Here is a 21,722-nt window from a genome sequence, read left to right as displayed (position 1 = left end):
ATCTGGTTGTATATATCCATGTATCACAGCAAAGTGATCTGGTTGTATATATCCATGTATCTTTTCTTTTCCAGATTCTTTTCCCATAGGGAGGGATAAATTGAGAGGTTGGGATTGACATATAGACACTGCTATTTGTAAGATAGATAACCAAAAGGACCTAATGTATAGCACAGGGAACTCTGCTCAAGAGTTCATTTTAAAAGGGGCAGCAGATCTTATGATGGTCTGTACAGGCTGGAGAGTAGGGATAAGAAGCAAGAATTAAACTAGCTGAAGTAACACATGGGGTAAATACGGTCACCGAAGAGTTCTTTCTGAACAGGACCTTAAAAAAAGAGAAAAATGCAAAGTGGAAATTAAGAAGTGAAAAGAGCAAAAAGAGAGACGTGCTGTGCTGTACACTCTTGTAATTTTGCTGTGTTTCCCATCACTGGAAGAGTTTCAGGGTGTTTACAAGAACTGGTGATGTGTTCCTACGTGTCCTAGAGCCTTAGTGAACTTCCAGCATCCACAAGAGAATAAAACAGAATCTCTGCTTGTCATCTTCAGGGTCTGCCTGACACGCTCAATCGTGGCGATATTGCCAATGCAGAGCAGACCTCGTGTTTATCCAATTATCTGCCAGTGCTAATAACAAAGCAGGTCCACCAGATCCTAGGATTTCCTGAAACTTCAGAGAGCATAACACTGCTTCTTAATTAATGTCTTTGAGGAAGACAGAAAGCATGTGGAAATGAAGCACAGTGATAATCAATAACTTCTTTTCTTCCAATCAGTAATCAAGCAAATAGCATGTTAAAAAATTTTCCAGCATTCTAACATGAATATATTCAAACACGTAAGAGTCTGTATCACCTAGATTCTACAGTTAGCATTTGCTGTATTGCTTTGGGCTTCCCAGATGGCACGAATGTTAAAGAACCTGCCTAACAATGCAGGAAACGCAACAGACTTGGGTTCAGACCCTGGGTCGGGAAGATCCCCTGGAGGAGGGCATGGCAACCCGCTCCAGTATTCTTGCCTAGAGAATCCCATGGACAGAGGAGCCTGGCGGGCTGCAGTCCATGGGGTTGGCAAAGAGTCGAACATGACTGAAGTGACTTAGCACACACACATGCATATTGCTTTATCATATACCTGTCCCTCTACCAACCCATCTTATTTTTGATACATTTCAAAATAGATTGTAGACATAGGTACACTTCACTCTTAAACACTTCTGCAAGCATACAGTTGATTAGAGTTCAATATTTGTTTCATAGTCTTTTTGTTTAACTTTTTATTTTACACTGGAGTATAGCTGATTAACAATGCTGTGGTAGTTTCGGGTGGACAGCAAAGGAGCTCAGCCATATATATACTTGCATTCGTTCTCTCACAAACTATTTTCCCAACCAGACTGCCACAAAACATCGAGCAGAGTTCCTGTGCTATACAGGATGATCTTGCTGGTTATCCGTTTTAAATATAGCAGTGTGTACATGGCCACCCCTAACTATCCCTCCCCTCCACCCCTCCCCCCTGGAAACCAGAAGTTTGTTCTCTAAGTCTGTGAGTCTGTTTCTGTTTGGTAAATAAGTTCATTTGTATCATTTTTTGTAGATTCTGCATAGAAGCACTATCACATGATATTTGTCTTTCTCTGACTTACTTCATTCACTTAGTATGATCATCTCTAGCCCCATCCACATTGCTGCAAATGGCATTATTTCATTCTTTTAAATATGATTTTCCTCTTCAAAACCCATAACTAATAGTGATGACATAAGTATAAAATCAAATGAACACTTATGAAGTACTATATTTTGACAAACCTATGCTTGGTATATTAGTGACGTTAAGTAAGATAAACTGTCCAGAGAAGGGAGAGATGCCTTTGAACAGAGTAGTAATCACCAAAGATTTCATGAAGGAAGCAGGAACTGATCTATGCATTGGAGAGAGGACATGTTTACGTAGGAGGTTTGGAGGGAGGAGGGCATCCAGAGGCAACAGCTTGGACAGAAGCACTGAGAGTTCATGGATTGATCAGACAAGAACATGGATTTTTCTTGAGGTGCGGTGGTAACTGAGTCATATTTGGTGGGGTGGGACCAGTTAATAGAAAACCATAAAGGTAGGCAGATAAATTGGCCACAATTCGGAGGCAATGTAGATTCATGGTAGATTCTTGTTTAATGATGCTAGAAAACTATTCCAGCAAATGAACTAGCCAGAGAGAATGGGCAAAGAAGACTGACTCTTCCACAGACTTTAGAATTGGCACTAAATAATTTGCGATTACAAAGATTGGAGGGTCAATTAAAATAAAATTGAATTCAAGACATATGTTGGGGAGGGGGGTGGTGAAAAAGGCTCCAAAGCCTTCATCAATCCACATGGTCAATGAAGAAGGAAATAATAAAAGTGGTCTTTGAAGATGAAAACAGGGGGCATGTCTGGTTTAGTGAAAAGAATGGTGATCATGAGCTCTAATGACATGTGTCAACTGTTGCCCTGAGGAGAGAGCTATGCAAGGGTCTCTCCTGGTGGGTATTTTGTCCACTCAGAGTGGCTTTGATGGCTGAATCTCAAGAAATGTGTATGGTATACAAAACCCATAGGAGCCAATTTCAAATAATCACAAGGCACAGGTTTTGAGGGCACCCCCTTGCCCAGTCTGTGGTTGGAGACTGAACACTCCATCCGCATCTGTCATCTTGCAACATCTCCACAGTGTAATGGTCCACAAACCCACTCTACATGCATGGCATCTCTCCTCGGTCTTGCTTGCTCTGATCTGGAGGATGTGGGTTGCACATAGCTGGCCATGTTTGTTCCCTGGCAGAGAAAGGATAAGACTGGATGTGGGTGGATAGGTAGGTGGGAAGATAGGAATGCAACCATAAATAGCTTGTAAGAACAATGGATACCATGGAAATGCTTTGGGAGCATCCTGTATAACAAAGGGGGCCAAAAATTAAAGAAAGGTGGGAAAGAAATGAATCACCACCAAAAATAAAGAGGTAGATTGTTCTCTCTCCCTCTCTCTGCCTCTGCGTCTCTTTCTCCCCTTCCCTTCCTTTCTCTTATGTATAAATATGCATATACACCTCTGCACACATATACTCTTACCACACACATAGTGAGACACAAAACAATATTTGCAATACATCACTGAGACAAAAGCAGACTGCAGAACAATATATAAAAGACAGTTCCATGTCTTTGAGGGTAAAAATGATCAATTACTGTCGATCAATTTCATGTGGTTTTCTGCTAATATATGTAGAAGCATCTATGTGTGCATATCATCTTACACATATAAAACCACAAGGGAAAAAAGAGCTTAGACTTGTATATATCATTTAGCATAATGGTGGTTATCTCTTGGTGGTGGAATTAGGCAGGGTTTTCTTGCACTTATCTATTTTTTTTTTGATACAATAACTGCAGTAACTATAAGTAAAAAATGAGTTTTAAAGAAAGCATAACATTTTAAAATGCTATTAAGAAACACTTTTTTGCATCTTTAGCTTTTGCATCTTTAGCTTTTACATCTTTAGCAAAATCATTAGAAGACTGAGTTATAATTCCTTATTATCAATTTCCATTTACCCAGAAGATACTCTTGGTGTATATGTTAGACCCTGTGAAAACTGGTAGGATTTCCCCAAACCACAGATCAGCTGCCACTGGCTCAGAATTACATTTCTCTGCCTCTAAGATCCTTCTGGACCCATCTGTACACTCCATCTGCCCCAGAGCCTCTTAAAGAGGCAGAGAGGAACCAAAGTAGAGTACACAGAGCCCTGGATTTTATTAGGAAGTGGGGGTGCCCTCAGTAATCACAAATACACAAATCCCAATTAATTAGAAGTTCTTGGAGGATGGCCCAGGCATGGGTATTAAAAAACAAAAACAAAAACCTCCCAGATAATTGTAATGTGCAGCCCATGTGAAGAACCACGGCTTTCATAGATTAATTTACTAAAGGGGTCATTTGAACCATGGCCTTGGAGAGAGGTGAAATTAAAACACGATTTGGTTGACCAAGGCCAGTAGCTGCGTGGCCCTGAGCCTTGTGAGAAAATGATTATGCAAAGAGAATGAAAGGACATGACCCGTGAGGTGGGCTGTTCTTGCACAACACCATGAGGTCTGGGGGCGGATAGTGGGGAGCCCTCTCTGGAGCTCACGGTAGAACAATCTCTAATCAGACATTTCAAGCTAGGAAAACGGTCTCTGAGAGCAGCTTGCTGATGAGATACTGGCATTTCACAAAGTACAGCAGAACCCAATGTTGATGCTGATGCCAGGGGACTAAAGCCCTCGTGGGCATCAGTGACTTCCAGCCTTTCCCATGAGAAGATGCAGGCGAACACACGTGCCAGACCTTAGCATTGCCACCAATGATAGAGCAGCAGCCATTTGAACACTTTTAACTCTGTTTCTGAAATTCATTTTATGTGGATTTGTATGGAATGTCTTTGGTAGTTATTCTAAAGATTTATAGGGGTGGAAGCTAGGGCACACGGAGGTCTTCTCGTCCCTGTCCTTTTTATGTATCAGAGTAAAGTTGCAACTTGCTCCTGGTGCCAGCAAGCAGAGGCCAGGAGTCAGCACACATTCCTTTTGTGTTTGGGGGTTTTGGGGTTTTTGGCTGCGCTGGGTCTTAGTTTTGGCATGTAGGTCTTCGTCGCAGCATGTGGAATCTTTAATTGGGGCATGTTGGATCTGAGTTCCCTGACTGGGGACTGAAGCTGGGATCCCTGCATTGGGAGCGCAGAGTCTTAACCACGGGACCACCAGGGAAGTCGTTAGGCACAAGTATCTTGACTCGCGTTCAACTACCCCTGAAATTCACTAGAATTTCTGACTTGGAGCTGTGCCTGGTTTCCATGCAGCAGCACGTGGGTCACTTTTGTCCTCTGAACGAGTATGATGATCGTATTTATAACGTTAAAGTTACAGTATTACTTATAAACTACTATTTATCAATGCTAAACATGTGCTAGCCCTCTGCTTCATGGCTTCCGGGTTCTGTTCAATCCCCGGATCCAACCTTTAAGAACCTTATTTCTCCCACTTTACTGTGGGGAACGCTGAGGTCACAGAGATAGATGAAGACAACCTGAGACTTCTGATCCTGAGAGTCTGCACAAATCCCACTGCCAATGATGACGACCCCAGAGCTGGAGGTCGCGAGGTCAGAGGACAAAATGCCTTCCTCTTCTGCTATGTGCATCCGTGTGGTCCTCTGTCCGGGGTACTTAGCCTTGGAATTTTCATCCCCAACCACGCTTCTCATTTTTCAGAACTGTACCAGGTAGAACCACCCCGTTTTTGTTTTTGTTTTTACAGCTATATTCAATGTATTTTTCCGAAGAGTAGTTATATATCTCACCTGTTTTTAATCGATTTTCATTTTGCTACCCGGCATAATCTTCATTCCTGTGGTTTAGTGGGAAGAAAATACTGTTAGGCGCAGCCAGAGCTCCGAACAGCTGTTCTGCACGTCTCTTTGAGTAGCCCTACAATGCCTCACTTTCAGATGTCTCAGCCTTGGCCTGCCAGCAGGGCTATGCCCATGCCGAATGCTTTCCGATAGCGTGCAATAAGCAAAAACTGAAGTCAGGTTAAAACCACCAAAGTCGTTTTATTCTGATTCTTGAGTGCATTAGCATCTGGACCTTGGGAGTTTCCACCTGCTCTCAGGAAAACTAATATGGCATTGAATCTGTGCAGTCAGGGAAATGCAAGCTTTGGGCTTAAAGAAACCTGACTGTGTAAGAATCTGATCATATCAATTTGAACAAATTATCTTCTGTGAGGATTTTTTTTCAAGATTTTTTTGAATGAGACATTTTTTAAAGTCTTTATTGAATTTGTGACAATAATGGTTTCTGTTATATGTTTTGGGGTTTTTTTTGGCTGTGAGGCATGTGGGATCTTAGCTCTCTAACCAGGAATCAAACCCACACGCCCTGCCCTGGGAGATGAAGTCCCAGTCACTGGACCACTAGACAAGATCCAGGATTTCCTTTTTAAAAAAGATTGGCCAGAAATCACCCTTACTCAGTGAACTGTCCCCTTACTGTAAAAACAAAACAAAACAAAACAGTGGTGGTCCATTTGCAGAAGTATGATTTACACACAACTTTTAAAAGCTACCTCCATCACAAAACAGATGGCGAAATACACAAGAGTTGTATCTGAAAAACATGGCAAGGGTTTTCTGTCAAAATCAGTCTTTAGGGCAGGAGCGGGTTAGGGTAAGAGATACTCCGTGAAGGATTTGGAGTCTAGCTATGACTGTCTGCCTGGGAGGGGTTAAGATGCAGTCAGCCAGATAATATTTACGAAGTTCTCAGATGTGTAATGTGTGAGATTTGATTCCGTTCAAAACATAATCCAGAATGACAGTGTCTCACCCCGCTTGGCTTGCCTTCAGGCTAACAGGGGAAGGAGAGAACCCAGCGTGACCTTTCAAGGTCCCCTACTTGATGGCACTCTCTGAATGTTAGCAACAGTCCCTGTGCTTGCCATCTGATGGTGTTCCATCGACACCCTAAGAAGCCACCAATGAGAAGGGTGACGCACCCTGCAGATCCTCTGGAATTTAACATATAGTCTGAAGTGTAGTCTTCCTGGGTTTCTGCCTGGTGGTAGAGTCGTGTTGGGCTGGGATGGGACCAAGGGCAGGGCAGTGGTCAGTGGAGGGACTGTGGTGTAAGGCAGACAGAGTCCCAGGCACCATGTCTCCAAGTGATTTGCAAGATGACTGCGAATTATTTAGTGATGGAAGATGGTGGATGAAGAGACGTGAAAAGAATATATGGATAAATATAAGGATAAATATGTCTAGCTCACTTTAGAAAAGATTGAGTGTCTCTTCTCTGTATCCATCTCAGCTGACCACTGCCCTGCTCAATACCAGGATCAGAAGAACACCTTTCCATTAAGATCATCCACCTTTTAACAGATAATTGAGATCTGAAACAAAACATAATTTCTTAAAAACAAACCTTCAGCACACGCACTATACTACATCTATACCCAACAAGAACAGGAAAAAAAAAAAAAAAAAAAACAGCAGAGTTTGGAACTATTTACCCAGGCCATGATAACTGCAAACCAGTGCGGGATCCCTTTAAATATTTATTCATGATTCATTTTTCTACCATCATATGTAGTGAAATGCATTCCTTACCTGAGCAGACTTCTGGCTGGATATAAAACAGGGCAGGCTGCAAGCTCACTGCTCTCATCATGCTGATAAGAATCTGGCAAATGCAACAGAGAGAGACTCTAGTAAGCCTGAGGGAATTTTATTTTAAAAGAATGAAGCAATCATCCTAGAAAAAATACTGCCAAAGAGAAAAAATTTTTTTAAATTAGAATGAAAAGGAAAAATAGGAACAACATAATCCATAGTGTCTGCAGAAAGAAAGTGTTTCCTTTATAGAGGTAGACGTGAAGGGATATAGAATATATATCTGCTCCGTGTGAATTTATTAAATGCAACTTTCTTTTTTTTTTCTCTTTCTTTCTTTTAGATAAAAAACCTCTTCATGAAATAAAACCCCAAAGTAAGTTATTTTTCCTCTTGCGGATATCATTTGTTCTCATATTTGCTGCTTTACTGTTATATTTGTTTAGAAGCCAAACAGAATTGCAGTTCCTACAAAAGATCCAGGGCTCTTGGGGGGAGGTTTCTTCTTGTTGGGTTTGGAGTCACATATCAGAGGTTAAAATGGAAAAGAAATATGCACACCCCTCCCCTCCTTCAGATTAAATCTCTGCTTTGATTCTGTCCACTGGTAGCAGTGCATTTCTCTACAGATGTCATCTAGGATTCTTATTTCTGAGATTTATCTCATTAAAATTTATAAATATTTGTCAGTACAGGCTTTCACAGGAGCAACCTTGGACAGTAGCCTGATTACAGAACTTTCCATCTAGGAGTGGAAGGGGGCGCCTGAGAGATCAACCCTGAAATCCATGGCAACTGATTAGATTAAGAGCCACAGTGGAATAGCCAGGAATTGAACCTAATGGGGGGCGGTAGATGCTGGCTGGAGCTCTCTGTCTACTGGCTTGCTTCCTGGCGAGGACTTTACCTTCCCTCCATCTTGGGCATCCACCAGATTTGGGGAAGTAGCACAGCTGGAATGATTGGCAGTTCCACCTTCAGCCTCACGGTGCTCAGACCTGGCAGAACTTGGGGGCCACCTGGAAGCCTTTTATAAATCCCAGTTCCTGGGTTGTCACCCCAGGGAAATCACATGAGGAGAGGAGATTTAGAACCCAGGAATCCTCAGTTTTAAAAGCTCCCTAGGGGATTTCAATGTGAAGCTCGGATTGAGAACCAGTGTCTTAAAAAAATATTCTCAAGACTTAGATAAGCAACCACACGCATCAGAATCTTGGGATATGGTGGAAGCTGGTTAAATATGACCCTCAAAAAAATAGAACAAATTAATCTGAATCCCCGGTACAGGGTCAGGGAGAGCTCTTGAGAATCTACATTTTAATATGTTCTCCCAGTGACTCTCAGAAATATGTAAAGTATATCAGGGTGTCATATAGATGTCAAAGTCCACGTGGAAGGGCATCAGCAGTGTAGCTCTTAGCAATAGGAGAGTTTGGTTTGTAAAGCTCGTGAAAGATGTTCTTGACTAGTATCTCCCATTTTAGTCTAAACCGAACAGCTTTTGATCTTTTAAATCCTAGGGTATTAAAATTCAAATAGCTTGGGAGACTTAACAGCTTTTATTAGCCACCCTCTTTGAAAGAATTAAGACCCCTGAAGATAGACAGAAATTGGTATCCAGGGAACAAGGGTCAGGAGGCATCAGAGAAAAAGATACACTAAAGCTGTGATGTTCCTATTTCAGATGTTGCTCCAGGCAGGCTTGAGATAGAAGGCTGCCATGAGTCGGAGAACTCCGCCAAACAACAGAAACAAGCTTTCTTAATTTGTTTTCCCTAGCATCTGCTGCCCATAGGCAGCGGCTTTTAAGTCATGCATGGTGGATTTGGAACTCCATAGGAAGATAGACGATGTGGAACCCTGGTTGTGTGTTGTGCATGTGTGTGCGTGAGTGCGCACATGCGGGGAGAGGGAGAAGGAGCAGGTCGATGAATATTTGTCTGGTCAAGACCTCAGGGTTTCCCTGGAGTAAGTGGAATCCTTCACCAATGCCTCCGGATCATAGAGTGCCCCGCCCCCGCATTCCCTGGTCCCCATGTCAAGCACAAGCAAAATTATGGGTAGCCATGTGGCAGCCAATATGTGTGTATGTTTTTAAAGATATTTTTATTTTATTTATTTCTTGGTTGTGCTGGGTCTTCTTTGCTGTGCACAGGTCTTCTCCAATTGCCCTTGAGCGGGGACTACTTTTTAGTTGTCCTGAGTGGGCTTCTCATTGCTGTGGCTTCTCGTTGTGGCGAAAGGGCTTCAGTCATTGCGGCTCCTGGGCTCTCGCACACAGGCTCAGCAGTTGCCATGCACAGGCTGAGTTGCTCCGTGGCATATGGGATCTTCCCGGACCAGGGATTGAACCTGTGGCTCTGGCACTGGCTGGTGGCTTCTTTACCACTGAGCCACCAGGGAACCCTGCATGTGTATTTTTTAAAAATTAATTTCACGCTTAGTTTGTGAGTCCAGTGCTGTTCTAATTTGGTTACATCTGTACATCCAGCCATAAAACCCCCAGTAGCTATTTCTGGTCCTCAGGGACTTCCTGAATGAGTTTTTGCTTGGGGTTCTCACTCCTGTACACCGTGCTTAATTGGTGGATACTGCTGCAGACTCGCTTAAACTGTTTTAATTTGTGATTTTCTAAAAATAAAACCTTAACAGAATCGATGTGATTGCAGAAGTCTCACAGAGGCATGCGATCAGGGTTCTGGAGGCTGCGTGGTTAGGAGTGCATCATACAGAGGCAGGCTGCAGTTTTGTTTGGTGAAAGGGGGGCTTCGTTGAAGACTCCATGAATCATCACTGATGCAAAATCAAAGTCAATTATGAAGATAATTGAGAAACAACCTTTCCCTATATATAGCCGTGCACGTGATCCTCTGCAAGGCGGGGCGGGTGGAAGCCATCTCTCAGAGCCTCCCGCACAGATCCATGTGAGGCAGACTGAGGAACCGGCTCTGAGTCGTGGGGAGGTGTGAAAAGAAAGTGAAGTCTGAAGGTATCTGTTGGCAAATCATAATGACAAACTGGGGGAAATCTGTGCTCGGCATCGCTCATGAAAGCACTTATTGTAAATGAGATAATTTAATCAATTACGTTTCCTAATGTACTAAACCGAATGTTTCATTTTCTGCTTCTGCACATCTTAAATTATCTTCAGGTGCTTTATGAGATTTAATCATAGTTAATAGAAACTTCATTACCATCAAATGTGCTTTCAATAAATGTTGTGTAACAATGTCAGGAAGTGCAGTAAAATATAGTAGGTTCTGAATGGCAAACACGCACCCCCGGAGTCAGGCTGAAAAATGGTCGCATGCATACAGTGAGACTCCCAGAGGCTTGGGAATGAGGCTTTGCTAAGAGGCTCCCCAAGGAACGGCTGGTTCAGCAAGTTCACCTTAGGGATGAAAAGGAGTCAGGTACCCCCTAGAAAACAGCTCAGAATGTATTCTTTCTCCATCACCTTCCCACGTAGTTTGGTAACTAATAGAAACACACACTAAGCCCAAATCCCATTCCCTGGTCAATTACCTCCAGGATTTCGCCAGTTGAATGTCTCCCGGTTACCCGGATCTCAGCTTTTTCAAAACTGAATGCGTCCTTCTCTGTCTCTGTTTTTAACCCAGGCCTCCTCCCATCTTCTCTCATTCAGTGAATGCTGTGCCTTCAACTCGGTAGGGTCCCACACCTGCACAGCCGCCTAGACTGCTGTCTTTTTCCTCTCCTTTCTCCAGCTCAGTACTCAGTGAATCACCACCATCTAACCATTCTGCCACGCAGATAGATCAAGTTCACCAACTCACTCCATTTTCTCTCTTCCATACCCCTCCCTCCATTCGGCATCTTTTTATTGAGTATCCCCCATGGGCGTGGACATGTTCTAGGTGGTGGAGAATCAGTATTGAGCCTACCAGATACAGTTTCTGCTCCCATGAAGCCTGCAGATCTAGTGAGGGAGATGGAAAAAAAATACAGAAAATTATATATAGAAGGCTGGGTGCCATGGAGGTGGTGACAAGTGTCATTAAGAAAAATAAAGCAGAAGAGGCTCAGGTAGGGATGGAGGGAGTGTTGCTTTTTTGTGTAAGCTGTTCAGAGAAGGTCTCTGCAGTAAAATCACCTTTAAGAAGACACCGGAAGAAAAGCAAGGGAACAGACATTCTGGATATCTGGGAGGAGAATATCCAGGGCAAGGGAAGAGTGGGATGCCAAGGCTGTGTGATGGGAGGCTGCTGTGGTATCCAAGGAACAATTAGGCTAGGTATCTGAGCAGAGTGGCAAAGGAAAGAGGCATAATAGCCCAGGTCAAAGAAGTGGTGCATGGGGGGAAAGTACCAAGTGTATTATAGGCTATGGTAATGACTTTGACCTTTACTGTGAGTGAGATGGAAAGCTATTGAAGGTGTTTATTCATAGTAACATGACCTAATATTTTCAAAGATAAACTCTACCCACTGCATGGAATGTAAACATACAGGGAACCAGAGCAGAAACAAGGAGATCTGTTACAATGATCTGTTATAACAAGAGTCTATTCCAATCATCTAGGCTATTACAATATAACTTTTATAATGACCTAGATTCAAGATGAGTGTGGCTTGGGCCAGATAGAGAACATTGGAAATTGTAGAAAAGGTCCATAATCTGGATATCTTTGGGAGGCAGAGTGAAAAGGAGTTGCGGATGCATTAGATAGAGTATGAGAGAAAGAAAAGCATCAGGGATGATTCCAAAATTTGAGCTATGCAACCTGAAGGATGGGCTGGCCATTACTGATCTGGGGCGAACTTGGTTTAGCATATCTGGAGGGAGACTCAAGAGTTCAGTGTTATAAATGCTACATTTAAGATACTTCTTAAACAGGCAGTTGAGTATATGAATCTGGAGGTCAGAGGAGAATCCTGGCAGTGACATAAATCTGGGGCTTGTCAGTGTCCAGAGGATATTTAAAACCAATAGGTTGAATGAGATCACTGGATAATGAGTGTGAACAGAGAACATATCTGAGGCCTCGGCCCTGAAAGATATCCACACTGAGATATAGGGCAGGTCAGAAGTTACTGCACAGGAGACAGAAAAGTAACAGCCAGTGAGTGAGAGAAAAGCCAAGTAAAAGGAAAATGGTGTCCAAGACAAAAACTGAATATTCGGGACAGCTTTCTTCCTAACCAGGATTTCTACCATTGCTTCCTGTATCTGGAGTTGGCTGATGTCAGTTTATCTGCTCTTTTAAAAAAACATCAATTCTGGTCACATCACTTCCATGTTTAAACCTTTACAAGAGCTGAACATTATTTTTAACATAAAGTACAAGGTATCTACTGTCTGTGGGATCTGGTCTCAGATGGCATTGTTTAGTCATATCAGCTTCTCTCAAGCTGCTTAATCATTAGGTATTTCCCTTTCTACCTTATCAACTTCCTATATTCTTCCACCAAACAAAGCTTCTTGGTTTTCTGAACACCCTGGGCCCATTTGGGCATATAGTTCTTTATATGTTGTTATGTCTGCCAGAAAACTTTCCCTCCACCTAATCTTACCGTGTTGAATGGATCCTTCCTTCAGGCTTCGGCTTGGGTCTTGCCTCTGCAAAGCCCCTAAAGGCTGAGTTAGTTATACCTCTAATTGGCCGATTGTCAAGCAATTTCTCTATTTCTATCCTGTATGTTCATTGCGTTTATCCCAGGCTGAATTCCTTCTCTTATAGACATCCTTCCGGTCATCTGGTAGACAGTATAGGGTCTGTTCACCCTTATGCTTGTGGCATTTACCACCCTCCCCACATGGCACAGTGGTAAAGAACCTGCCTGCCAATGCAGGAGATCCAAGAGACATGGTTTCAGTCCCTGGGTTGGGAAGATCCCCTGGAGGAGGGCATGGCAACCCACCCCAGTAATCTGGCCTGGAAGATCCCATGAACAGAGGAGCCTGTTGGGCCATAGTCCCTGGGGCACAAAAGAGTCAGACATGACTTAGCGGCTGAGCACACACGAAGTAGTATGTATTAGATGTTCAATCCATACTTGTTATTATGGTCTTACATCTTCCCACTAACTCCTCACTGAGGCTTTTATTGTTAAGGTGAAAATAAAGACTTTGCTTTTATGTATTTATTTTAACTCATTCGTGTAGTAGATATTTATTGCACAATTATTCTGTATAAATTGTCTTGGCCCCGTGAAGCGTGAAGGAAACAATAAGAAATGTTTCTTCCCTACAACCTCAGTACAAAGTACAAGATGACAAGTGATTTGAGAAGAGGGGCAGTAAGGAGGCAGTATTTAATAATCATCTATTTGGTGCCCGGTGCTAGGTGACAGTCCAAACAGGAAGTTTCCCAGAATCATTTCTATCAAAGAATGACCCCAGTGTGTCCTTCTGTGTTGGTCGCTCAGTCATGTCTGACTCTTTGCGCCTCCATGGATTGTAGCCCACCAGACTCCTCTGTCCATGGAATTCTCCAGGCAGGAATCCTGAAGTGGGTTGCCATTTCCTTCTCCAGTGTGTCCTTACAGTCTAGAAATTAGGTATTTCTCGTCGCCTTACTGACAATCCACCCTACATCTTTTCCCCTAAGTACACTGCTTTCATCTATAGTGGAATAATGTGGATTCTGGGAATACACATTCTTGGGTTAGAGAACTCCTCAAAAGATGCAGAGTCCACACTGGCAAGTTGGACATTCTTTTTCATGCTGTATAGACTTGAATGGTACCTTGAACACACAGAACTATCTGCAACCTTGAACCATGCAGGCATGCTCGCTCAGCCATGCACTCATGTCTAACTCTTCATCACCCTATAGACTATAGCCTGCCACGCTCCTCTGTCCATGGGATTTTCCAGGCAAGAATACTGGAGTAGGTTGCCATTTTCTCCTCCAGGGAATCTTCCTGACCCAGGATCAAACCCACATCTCCTGTGGCTCCTGCACTGGCAGGCAGATTCTTTACCACTGAGCCACCTGGGAAGCCCACATTGAACCATCAGTTCAGTTCAGTTCAGTCTCTCAGTCGTGTTCGACTCTTTGCGACTCGATGAATCGCAGCACGCCAGGCCTCCCTGTCCATCACCAACTCCCAGAGTTTACTCAAACTCATGTCCATCAAGTTGGTGATGCCATTCAGCCATCTCATCCTCTGTTGTCCCCTTCTCCTCCTGCCCCCAATCCCTCCCAACATCAGGGTCTTTTCCAATGATTCAAATCTTCGCATGATGTGGCCAAACTTTTGGAGTTTCAGCTTCAACATCAGTCCTTCCAATGAACACCCAGGACTGATCTCCTTCAGAATGGACTGGTCGGATATCCTTGCAGTCCAAGGGACTGTCTAGAGTCTTCTCCAGCACCACAGTTCAAAAGCATCAATTCTTTGATGCTCAGCTTTCTTCACAGTCCAACTCTCACATCCATACATGACCACAGGAAAAACCATAGCCTTGACTAGACGGACCTTTGTTGGCAAAGTAGTGTCTCTGCTTTTGAATATGCTATCTAGGTTGGTCATAACTTTCCTTCCAAGGAGTGTCTTTTAATTTCATGGATACAATCACCATCTGCAGTGATTTTGGAGCCCCAAAAAATAGACAGCCACTCTTTCCACTGTTTCCCCATCTATTTCCCATGAAGTGATGGGACCAGATGCCATGATCTTAGTTTTCTGAATGTTGAGCTTTAGTATCTTTAAATTCTCAGCAGACTTCTAGGTCTTTAAACTAACATTAGGTGACTGGCATCAATGCTAATCTCCTAGCCATGCTTTACAGGATAATTTTTTTTTTCTATTTTACCCATCATTTTTCATCTCCTGCTGATTATTTTCCATCACATAAATATAGCATTTTCCCCAAATTGCATGACTTGTTTGTCCTTTAGAATCATTCCTACTGTGAATCAATTCAACCTGAGCATATGTGCAACATTTGTAATTTTCTTACTGCTTGCAATCTTTTTATTATCTAATTTTTATCCCATCATAAGTGTATGCCTTTTCTTATGACCATTTTTAAGAATATCGTTGACCTTATTGGACATGATGAAGTTTCCTTCATTAAATACCCTGGAACTAAGCACAGCCACAGTGAATAAGTGATAGAATATAATGTTCTTCAGCATCAGAATAACTCAGGGTACTTGCTAAAAATGTGAATTCACAGGTCCCATCTCCCCACGTATTACTATATTCAAAGTTAGAACTTATATCGTGAATTCCCAGAGTAGAAAATGAAAGTGAAGTCATTTTCTCAAGGGCTGGATTTCAAATCCTGCTTTTTGAGTCTCTTTTTCATTTTACCTTGGTCTTCCTGATGGGGAAAAGGACAGTTATTTTGCAATCCAAAGGCAGAATTACCAGATAAAATAGAGACCCCTTGGTTACATTTGAATTTCACATCAGCAGTGAATACATTTTTGACATAAGCATGTCCCAAATATGGCATGAGAAATACTTCTACTCAAGTTAGACATTCTTGATCAGAAATTCAAATTTAATTCAAATTCAAATTTAATCATATTTGTAGTTGCTTAATCTGGCAACTTTACTGAAAAGAATAAAACATATCTGAATGTGCATTCTCAAGAAACATTTTATTAAATAGATTATCTGTACTGTCAATCTCGGGAGAATGGTTAGAATTAAAACAAATATTGGAGGAGGGAGCCTTTCAGTAAAAGCAAAATGTCTGAACAACAACAACAAAAAGAAGTCTACGGAAGTACAAAGTCTACTTGAAGAAAATGGATCTGGGCAGCCCTCATTGTGCTTTGTAGATACTGCTTTTTTTGTTTGTTTGTTAAGAAGTTGGGGTTTGTGGCAGCTCTGCATTGTCAGATGATAGCTACCATTTTTTTTGGCAATAAAGTATTTTCTAGTTAAGGTATAGCCATTGTTTCATTTAGATATAATACTATTGCACACTTAACAGACTACAGTATAGTATAAACATAACTTCTATATGTCCCAGAAAACCAAGCAAGCTGTGCCTGTCTGTATTACAATATTTGCTCTTTGCAGTGGTCTGAAAACTGAACCCATAATATCTTCGAGTGAGGTCTGTAATCAGATTCACCTAAAAAGTAGGGTCCATGTTGTTCAGTTGCTACCAGTGAACCAGTGAAGTTGCTCCGTCGTGTCTGACTCTTTGCGACCCCATGGACTGCAGCACGCCAGGCTTCCCTGTTCTTCACTACGTTCAGAGTTTGCTCAAACTCATGTCCATTGAGTCGGTGATGCCATCCAACCATCTCATCCTCTGTCACCCTATTCTCCTCCTGCCTTCAATCTTTCCCAGCATCAGGGTCTTTTCCAGTGAGATGGCTCTTCGCATCAGATGGCCAAAATAACAGAGCTTCAGGATCAGGCCTTCCAATAAATATTCAGGGTTGATTTCCTTTAAGATTGACTGGTTGGATCTCCTTGCTGTCCAAGGGACTCTCAAGAGTCTTTTCCAGCACCACAGTTTGAAAGCATCAATTTTTTGGTGCTCAGCCTTCTTTATGGTTCAGCTCTCACATCCATACGTGACTACTAGAAAAACCATAGATTTGACTATACAGACCTTTGTCAGCCAAGTGATGTCTTTGCTTTTTAATGCACTGCCTAGATTTGTCATAACTTTCCTTCCAAGGAGCAGGAGTCAATATCATGGCTGCCGTCACCATCCACAGTGATTTTGTAGCCGAAGAAGATAAAGTCTGTCTCTGTTTCCGTTGTTTCCCCATGTAGTCACCACCAAGTGATGTGACCAAATGCCATGATCTTTGCTTTTTGAGTGTTGAGTTTTAAGCCAGCTTTTTCATTCATCTCTTTCACCTTCATCAAGAGGCTCTTTAGTTCCTCTTCGCTTTCTGCCATAAGGGTGGTGGCATCTGCATATCTGAGGTTATTGATATTTCTTCCTGAAATCTTGATTCCAGCTTGTGCTTTATCCTACCTGGCATTTCACATGACGTACTCTGTATAGAAGTTAAATAAGCAGTGTGACAATATGCAGCCTTGGCATACTCCTTTCCCAGTTTGAACCAGTCCATTGTTCCATGTCCAGTTCTGACTGTTGCTTCTTGACTGGCACAGGTTTCTCAGGAAGCAGGTAAGGTGGCCTGGTATTCCAATCTCTAAGAATTTTCCACAGTTGGTTGTGATCCACACAGTCAAAGGCCTTAATACAGCCAATGAAGCAGAAGTTGGAGGGTCCATATAGAGGATAAATGAGCGACAACAGTTGAAAACTAGGATGGGGCAGAGCAGAAAGTATCTTGAGCCATAAGGGAAGCCCCTGTTAGAGTGAACTCGATGCCTACTCAAGAGTCATTGATAGGTTTTGAAGTGGCAGAACCAGAACTGTGTTTGGGGAGAGTAAGCCACGAGTATAACAGTTCAGAATGAATAAAGACTGGGGCCTGGGTACCAGGGTAGATGAGGCTGTGCCATGTGGGTGCCTGCTATCGAAACTGAGATGTGAGAGGCATTGGGGATGTTTCAGGAAGGCGTGTGAGTCATTTGGGGAAGGGGTCAATGGGCAGAAAAGGAAAGGTGACTCTTCAGGCTCAAGCCTGGTCTCTGATGATGTCATTACTAGAAAAGGGGAATTCAAGAAAATACTTGAAGAGATAAGAATGGTGACCTTATAAAACAGATGACAAATTTGAGATGTTAGCATAACACACAGTGGTGTGGTGGTTTTATCCATTGAGCGGGAGAATGATGAGGACTTCAGACAGGAGTCAAGGCAAGAGATCCTGATTTAAGACTGTTGGGCATCAAAGTAGTAGTTAGCACTGCCTGATGGAATGGTTGTGAACAATCTTCAGGAGGAAACAGTGGTTTGGGCAAAAGTCAGAATTTAATAGCATAAAAGAGCAATGAAATGTATAGAAATAGTGAACAAGTTAAATTATGATAGAGCCTGGCAGTGGGCTGAGCCCATGTAAAAAGAAGTAAAGCATGTCTGTACGTTCTGATAGGAACGATCTACAAGATATTGTACTCAGTGGGGGGGAAAAGCAACATAATAAAGGAAATCATATGGAAGTATAATAATGATTATATAACTTATAGAGTGAGGATGGTAAAAAAAAATGGAAAGTTACAATTTGTTCCTGAAAGATCCCAAATATACTATCAACAGTGGTTACTTTTATTTTTTTTTAATTTTGTGTATTTTTTTATTGAAGTATAATTCATTTACAATGTTGTGTTCATTTCAGGTGTACAGCAAAGTGATTCACTTCTATATATATATGTCTATCTTTTGTTTTTCAGATTCTTTTCCCTTATAAGTTATTACAAAATATTAAGTATAGTTCCCTGTGCTATACCATAGGTCCTTATTGGTTATCTGTTTTATATATAGTACTGTGAATATGTTAATCCCGAACTCCTAATTTATCTCATCCCCTCCCTTTTCCCCTTTCATAACCATAAATTTGTTTTCTATGTCTATGGATCTATTTTTTATATAAGTTCATTTGTATCATTTTTTACACGTATGCAATATCATATATGTTGGCTTAGTTGAAGCCATATCTGTCTGGCTTAGTTGAAGGATGAATTTTTTTCTTGGTGTAGTGTAACTTTTTATAGTTCCTAAAGCACTTCCTCCTCCTGTGTGTGTTTTCTATTTATTCTTTTACTTCAACAGGGATAGAGGTTAACTGGTTAGGGAAATTATGATCAAGAAAGATTTAATGTTTTTAAAATGTTTTTTATAATTCTTTTCAACAAAGAGCTTAGGATTTCATGGATATGAAAAAAGACTGCCTCTTTCAGAGATCTATCAGGGAGTAAGTCAGGAGAGGGATTGGGGTAGAGGTGACTAGGGAGACCAGGCCGTGTTTGGAGGCAGAAGTCAAGGTGCAGGTTTGGAGGCAAAGTTGAAAGATGCGAGACCAAAAGGGAATAATGAATGAGGCCAGGTCCCTGCGGAGGCAAGAGAGGGCAGACCAGAGCCAGCCTGACACAGAGGAGGAGCAGCTGTTCAGGGAACAGGGAGAGGGAAAGGAAAGCACAGGACGGAGCAGAGGCATTTTGAGTTGCAGGGGAGGGGGTGTGTGTGCTGGAGGGAAGGAGACTCACATGGAAAAGCAGGCAGTGAGAAGCAGAGGTGATGAAGAAAGTAAACGGAGTTCAGAGTAACTGTTGATGAAAAGCTGTTCTCGGTCATGGGACATGAAGACAATAATTCTTAGGCTGCAAAGAAGCCCAGGTGGGTTTGCAGAGCACTGGATTTTTGATGATACCCACCAGTCTGGTTGGTGGGTTCCTGCAGCAGGGATAGTCGAGCCAGTGAGGGAGGAAAGGTGTGGAGGCCATCCTGTGATGGTTAGACCACTGGGGAGTGAAGACAGATGGGTGTCCAAACCCTACCTTTGCCATTTTCTCATGAAGAAGCCTCTACCCTATCTGAACCTGTACCGTCATCTGTAAAAGAAGAAAGAGAATACTTCTACGGCAAATAGATTTGATTGTGAGCATGGGAATATGATCATACCTGCGGTTCTCAGAGAAGCAGGCACAAGCTTAGTGCTCCATTACTGAGTTACCCTTGCCATCAAGAGGTTTTGTTGGTGAAATTTTCAGCCTCCGTACAGTAAGTCCCCCACATATGAACGAGTTCTGTTCCAAGAGTACGTCCGTAAGTCCACTCTGTTTGTAAGTCTGACAAAGTTAGCCTAGGTACCCAGCTAATACAATCGGCTATATAATACTCTACTGTAATAGGTTTATAATATTTTTCACACAAATAGTACATAAAAAACAAGCACAAAAAATAAAGAGAACTTTTTTTTTTTAATCTTACAGTATAGTACCTTAGAAAGTACTAATACGGTAATACAGTACAATAGCTAGCAAACGGGGCACATTTGCATCTTTGGACTTTCACACCTTGAAGGCTCATATGTAAGGGACTTACTGTACGCTGTGCTGAATTACATCTCGGAGACAGAGTTTTGGGTGAAATAGAAAGAAAAAGCTTTATTGCTTTGCCAGGCAGCGGGGGCCACAGTGGGCTAATGCCTTCAAGTCTGCATGCCCTGCCCTGGAGAGGGTAGTGAGGAGTTGTATAGTCATGGTTCAAAGAGGACGCGATCAGCTCATGGACATTCTTCTGATTGGTGGGGAGGTGAGAAGGAAACAGCATCATCAGCTTAATGGTTCCAACTGGTCTGGAGCCTGTGTTCGTGTGGTCAGCAGTTTTCATCTGGTGGGGGCCTGCTTCCTACACGTCAAGTGTTTATCCATATCTTTTAGGGAAAAGGTAGTTCGGTGATTCTGCCAGGTGGCAAATTCAGAGTCTAAATAGTTTTCAGTTCCCCAGCCCAGCAGCCATTGTTTGTTTTTACATCTTCACATTTCCCAATCGTTAACTTCTGAGTCAGCCTCTTAGTGCAGAAGACAAGGACACAGGGGCTTGTGTGCGGTTTCAGTATCAGGCAGTGCGACCAGGGCAGGGGTTCACTGCCGGATAGGCATTGAGCCGAAGTCGAGCTGCCTTGGATTGAATCCCAGCTCTGCTACTTAACCGTCATGAGGCTTTGGGCAAGACAAGTGATTTTCTGGCCTCAGTTTCGATATTTAAATTGGCACCTTTTTACAAGTTTGTTGGAAGGATTAAAATGAGTTAATCAGTGTAAATAAAAGACTAGAACAGTGCCTGGCATACAGTAAGTGCTACTGAAAAATGTGCTGCTGTCTTTGTAATGACAACAAGGAGCTTTTGGAGGGTGGCAAGGTGGACAAACCGAGATGCTGACTGGTGACGGGATTGTGAGATTCCAGGCAATGCAAGTATCATCAGAACTGCTCACCGTGGTTGACCAGAGCTGACCACTTTAAAGTTATTTTCTGATGCTTTTTTCAAGGAATGTGGTTTCTCAATGACACGTATGAACAGTTCGAACAATAACTTCTGTTATGTGCTAGCGTGCAGTTAAATGTTTTGGCACACCCCTCGGTGTCTACAGCCCTGTCTGTACCTCTGGGCCAGGATGAGGAGGGGTTGGGCTAGAGACTGCTGCTTTCTGGGAGTCCAGCGGAGCAGCTAATTCTTCTGTCTTCCATTCATGTTCTCTCTCTCAGCCTTCTCTTTGTGCAGCTCTGTTGTGTGAATTCCTTAGTAATTCACTGCCTTATACACATCAAGTCAAGTTGCTGAGTTTTTGCCTCCTAAAACAAGAGCAGTGGTCATTCTACAGTATCCAATAAGATAAAAAGAGAATACCATATGTTTGTCTTGACTTTTATATTGCAGTAGAGTTGATTAACGACGTTGTAACAGTTTCAGGTGTACAGCAAAGTGATTCAGTTACTCACATACATGTATCTGTTCTTTTCAAATTCATTTCTCATTTCGGTTGTTAACATGACTTTGAGCAGAGTTTCCTGTGCTGTACAGTAGGTCTTTGTTGGCCCGTTTTAAATCTAGCCACATGTACATGTCAGTCCCAAATTCTCTAACTGTATGTTTTGAAAGGCATTTTGTTGTGCTCCTTTATTCATATTGTGTAGCTATCTAATCCTATAAAATAGATTCT

The 21,722-nt window shown here is 42.3% G+C and overlaps 1 protein-coding gene across 4 annotated transcripts in view; it reads left to right on the top strand.

Moving 5' to 3' along the window:
• The window catches only part of UNC5D (unc-5 netrin receptor D), a 366,024-nt gene that overhangs the window by 261,283 nt on the left and 83,019 nt on the right, over positions 1 to 21,722 (top strand). For 3 of the 4 annotated variants that reach the window (XM_055567109.1, XM_055567105.1, XM_055567108.1), the window contains exon 8: positions 7,542 to 7,574. The exons of the other annotated variant lie outside the window; for it this stretch is intronic. In XM_055567109.1, coding sequence (XP_055423084.1) covers positions 7,542 to 7,574 — 33 coding nt within the window. The remainder of the gene's footprint in view (positions 1 to 7,541; positions 7,575 to 21,722) is intronic. 4 annotated transcript variants of the gene reach the window in all.

The sequence above is a fragment of the Bubalus kerabau genome, chromosome 2, assembly GCF_029407905.1.
Source record: "Bubalus kerabau isolate K-KA32 ecotype Philippines breed swamp buffalo chromosome 2, PCC_UOA_SB_1v2, whole genome shotgun sequence".
NCBI lineage: Eukaryota > Metazoa > Chordata > Mammalia > Artiodactyla > Bovidae > Bubalus > Bubalus kerabau.
Note: the sequence above shows the minus strand (reverse complement) of the source record. Positions and strands in the feature narration are given on the sequence as shown.